Source organism: Pygoscelis adeliae, unplaced genomic scaffold (assembly GCF_000699105.1).
Source record: "Pygoscelis adeliae isolate BGI_AS28 unplaced genomic scaffold, ASM69910v1 Scaffold12, whole genome shotgun sequence".
Classification (NCBI taxonomy): domain Eukaryota; kingdom Metazoa; phylum Chordata; class Aves; order Sphenisciformes; family Spheniscidae; genus Pygoscelis; species Pygoscelis adeliae.
The window spans coordinates 1,680,572-1,685,753 of NW_008824290.1; the positions used below are offsets into that span (position 1 = coordinate 1,680,572).

Sequence of the window (5,182 nt, forward strand, 5' to 3'; positions counted from 1 at the left end):
ATGAATGTAACCTTCCTGAAAAGGTCTGCATGAAAGAGAATCAAGACTGTGTTAATACTTCAGGTAGTTACAAGTGTGTATGTTCAGAAGGGTTTGAGGATAAGGACGGAACATGCGTTCAAACTGTAACAACAGGCAAGTGGCTTTTCAATGACAGATTTTTTCAAACTATGCTATATCGACAGCTTGGAGGTGTATTTCTGTCTAAGGGTCTAGTTGCTTGTAAACTCTGCTATATAATCTCATCTTCCTACAGCTGTGGTCTGTGTCGAGTACTTTGTGGTGTAGGCCACGTTCTGGCATGCATGTTTTCTTGCTTAAAGACAGTGGATTTTTTTTAAACGTTCTGTTCTTGTGTTGATATTTTTTTGCTTAACTCAAGGTTGTGTTTGTAAGTCACTTAAGTGTCTAGTTTCATTACATAAAGTGAACTAGCAAATTACTGCTATCATAAAAAGGTGGTCTTCCTCCTCCCCTTTTTTTCCTTTATCATTAATTATAATGACTTAAGGGTTTATCTGATCTCATGCAAGCTGCTTCAACTCACTGATATCTCAGAAAATTAAGCAGAATTCTTTTTGCTGGATGAGCGAGCTGAATTTTTTTATTTTGTGATCACAAAAGCGCCAGAGCTGGTGTGAAGGTGAATATGGAGAAGACATCCACCTTTCAGTAGTAGGGAACTGTTTAGTTTGACTTAAATCATACCTTCAGTCAAGAAACTCAAGTGGAATTTGCTCTAGGATGTATAACACATTATGGACAGAATTACGTTCATTAGTGTTTCATTACTCTGTCCAGGCTTTTTTACCAAGTGAAAGACAGGATTATTTTGCAGTAAAGGTTGTAGGAGAATAAATGAGACACTCAATGTCATACCTCTATTTTCTTTCTACTTCTTAGCTTGTTTGGGGTTTTTTGCCTGCCCCTCACCCTGCCCCCGACTGCTTTTTCTTGTAGTATGTAGTATTGCTACTGAAGGCCCTACAGTTTAGACCTTATACTCTTGATACTCACTGTTATTAGTCCTTTAAAATCAGTTATGCACTTTTCCTGTGCAGATACTCAGGATATAAGTTACTATGTTTTTTAATGTGGCCTGACATTCTATGAGAATAAAAGCAAAATGTAAAAGTTGACAAATTGGCTTAGCTTTTTTCTTAGATTAATGCTGCTACCAATATAATAAAATTGCTCTGCTTTTTTTAAAGGATGTTTTAACATCTGAACTGAACAGTTTGCACTATAGAAAATAATTCTGAGTAATACTTGCTTTCTGTTTTCAAATACCAGAATTTCTTCTGACAGGTCGTGTGGAAAGGAGAAAGTTCATTGTGAATAGTTGAAAACAAAAGCTTAGAATAGAAATAACTGTGCTGCTTTTTTTCTTCCACTAACAATATCATACCAGTTTATTTGAAATGGTTTTTTTTTGTATCTAGTAAAAAAAAAAAAAAGCTTAGACTAGGAGTATGGTGCAAGTAGCTCTTCTATATGACTTTATTGCTACTGTGGTCTTGATAAATGTTGATTTGTGTTTCTCTTTAAAAAATTCCTAATGTCAAAAATTATTTGGTATAATTAATAATACATTTGTATTCTAATTATGATACTTAATTTCACAGGAGAGGAAGTAGAGAGTGAAACAACTGAGCCTTCACCTGCTGGACATGATGACTTATGATCTGCATTCAGAACCAAAAGACATTCCTATCTAAAGTTTTAAATTATTGGACTAAGCCTCTGCTAGCTGACATACTGTGGAAATGGTATTAAATATGCAGGTTGCCATTAAGATTTTTTTTTTAATGGTGACAAACTGCTCTTTGAGCTGCATTTCTTTATTCTTAAATGCCACTTTTTATATAATTCTTCAAGAACAACACTCTAGATGGGTTAGTATAAAATTTGAATTAACATAATGTTGTACCCAGCAATTGTAAACAATTTGCAGGTTTCTCATTCTAGTGCCTACTGAAAACAATCATCATTTGGAAGGACTTAGTTGCACTTCATAATTCAAGAAAAAATTAGACTGAATTTTGGTGTTTCTTGACATGAGAAATATTTCTGTAACTGAAATACAGCTTTTAGAAATTGTCAAAGGGAATCTTTTTTGGGGGGAAGCACTGTTCCCTTTAAACAAAATAGAATGCCTAATACTGCATTCAATAAAAGTTTATTTTGTTGGAATGTGCCTTAAAAATCTTTAAGATGTTAATACCTTGCTGTCTTGCCATGTCTATTTTTCATTTAGGCAGTGAGAAAAAAAAAAAAAGAAAAAGAAAAAACAAACAAACAAAAACCCGCAAAACCCCAGAACCTTGTAAGCACTGTATTTCAGTTCAGCACTGAATTCCAGCACTCAGTTGTGCTGGAAGGTATATGGGGGGGAAAAAAAAAAAGAAAAACCCAACAAACCCTGACACACACACACACACACTTTCCTCTAAAGGAAGAATTATGTCAAACTGAAAAAACTTTCCAAAGGTAGGTAGACAAGTCTTTCGTCCAGACACTTGCATTAAGTATGTAAACTAGTTTATACAGTGATGAAAAGTAAGTTTGGCTAACACCTGCACTTAGTGGCTCACAGCTGTAATATGAGTACTCTCTAGAATTGATGAATACATGGCTTTCACTACAGTCTACTGCTGCATGTAATAGCTTCCTGTCTTTTGCAGAGCAAGCATACTACAATCAATTTATCTTGTTGTCTCTTGTGCCATTTCAGAGGGAAAGCTAATAAGCACAGCATAGACACAACTTCCTATGTGTTGTCTCTAAGCTTAAAGGCAAGTATAAGAGCTAAAATTGGTATATTCTGCAGGACCATCACAGCTGTAAATAAGCTAAGGACCATCCAGGTACAGTATTTAAAGCTCTGATGGAAGTGAGTAAAGTTTGGAATACATTGCAGTGGTGGATACAGGGAGCATAAAGAGGGATTACAGAATACAGCTAAAAAGATCATAGCTTAGGCTTGGCTATGAAGAAGGTATAAACAGTACCCTGAGGTAAGTGGAAATTAAAAAGGGTATGAATAGGATTGACCTGTTGAGCAGTGAAGGCCGAACACCTTCTGTATACTTCTGAAGACTTCTTTGTTCAGACTAAGTCACAGTTCAGTTTGTGAACACTCCATTTAGGATTTGTATGTGCAACAGATATTTATGTGAATATTGTACAAAAAAGGATTCTGTTGGATTCTTATGTTAAAAGCTAAGCTGATCTTGTGTGCTGTAGTTTAAATACCCAATAGTATTAAAGTAGCTGTAACAGTTTTAAGTTATTTTCCTTCAGCCATTATATCTAGATGTTTCTTAATTTGCCAGTCTGAGAATGAAAACTTTAGTGCTTTTTCAGCTGTAATTGCCAGAGATGGGCCTATATGCCATATATCTTTCAAGTTGTGGGGTAGGTGTTGTATTTAATAAGTGCTAAATTGAAAGGAGGAAAAAGTAGGCAGTTTGGGGAGCACAGGGAATACATCTCAAGGATCTTCAGGGTTTTTTAGTACAGGTGTAGCCAGTTACAGTACTATTAGGCCTTAAGGATCTTAGAGGAATGTAGCTTGTGTCTGTTGCTCAGTCGTTGACACTTAACTCCCAGGTGTTCCAAATGATGGTCCAAATGGTCCTTGTTAATAGTAACATGAAATGTCAGTTGTGTTTAGAAACTACCATCAACTCACACTCAACAGAATTGTCTCTCCAGCACAAACTCTTCTATTAATGTTTCAAGCCTGAAATAATGCTTCCTCATATGAAGAAGAACTTGCTATTCTAAATTCCCTTCAAGTTATTTGGGACTCTGGGGGGATATCTGAAGAGGTTCTTAACTACATTGTAGAAGCATTTGCTTTCCATTTCCTCCCCTGCCAAGCTCTGGACAAAAAGCCCTAACTGAATTGGTCCTAGTTAAGCTCAACTCTGGGATGAAGTAATGAAAAACAAAAACTTCAAGAATTTGTTTTTTCTCTGGTGATAGAAAGGAGAAACTCTTCCCAGCCTGACCTGCAAAAGTAATGAGAGTAGTCTGATATAACCAAACTCTTGTTCGGTTCCGGAGAATGTTTTCAGCTTTCCATTACCACAGTAGAACCATTAGAGTGTTGTTCCCTAGGAAATACATAGACGTGGTACCTGGGTATTAGGAGTCACATATCTTTTTTTTTTTTTTTCCCTCAATCCTCCCACTCCCCTGCCCCCTGATTATTAGCACCTATTGCTCTGCATTAATTTGTTGTGGATAAACTTCTTAAGTCAGGGGCCCAGAAGGGTGAATTCAAATATTTAGAGCTTTCTCTGAAGGAATATTGACCAAGTTATGTACTTGAAAAAAATATTTAACACTATGCTACTGCCTTATGCCTTCTCAATGCTGAGTTTCTAGAGTTAGTCCTCCTGTTTTATTCTGCATCCTCATTTTACTACTTCAGACTGTAATTACTGCTCTGTTTTAGAGGTTGGAACTAAAAATCATTTTTTTTTTTTTTTTTTTTTCTTCTCTGCCTTGAATAGAGTGGGGATCCAACTCTTAGTTGTCTCGGGTTTTGCTCCTCAACCAGAATGAAGGGGGTGGGGGAGCAAGATTTAAACTGATTAGCAGAAACTGGCAATGAAGGTCAAATGGTTTGTGTTAACCAAACCAGTCCAGGGTAGGAATGCTTTCTACTGTATGTGTTAACAGCTTAGTGCTGAAAAAAGTGAGCTGTTCCTATTAAATATTTCATTACATTGTAAGGAGACCTGGTTATGCAGTACAAGACTTGGTAGTTACAGTTGCCTGGAATTACAGGTCTCATGCCAAACTATATGAATATGTTGGTAAATACTTCAGAAGTGATCTGAGATATCCCACAAACAAGACTTGTGCCTTAGTGAAGTGTTGGTGAGGTACTTTTGTCATAAATACCAAGGTGAACCTTGAACTTCTAGATTCATATCTATTATTTTGTAAACTTCATATTGCGTGGTATCAAACTAAAAACAGCATCCCTTTTCTGGTAGTTTGTCTTGCTATTTCTTTGGGGCTTCTTGACCTAAGACTAAGCACTTTTAGCAATGGGAAATACACTACTCGGTATCATCTAGTCACTTTAACATACCAGAGAACCTTGTCCTTTATAGCTGGACTCCACAGAAGGTCCAGGAACACTTTCTAGGAACAAGCAAACCTA

At 36.4% G+C, this 5,182-nt stretch overlaps 1 protein-coding gene across 1 annotated transcript in view; it reads left to right on the top strand.

Annotated features, from left to right (window-relative positions):
• CRELD2 (cysteine-rich with EGF-like domains 2) overlaps positions 1–2,257 on the top strand; it is a 16,644-nt gene extending 14,387 nt beyond the window's left edge. The window contains exons 9-10 of the mRNA XM_009318771.1: positions 1–135; positions 1,626–2,257. The exon at positions 1–135 is cut by the window's left edge and continues 8 nt beyond it. Coding sequence (XP_009317046.1) covers positions 1–135; positions 1,626–1,684 — 194 coding nt within the window. The 3' untranslated portion in view covers positions 1,685–2,257. The remainder of the gene's footprint in view (positions 136–1,625) is intronic.
• The last annotated feature ends 2,925 nt before the right edge of the window (positions 2,258–5,182 follow it).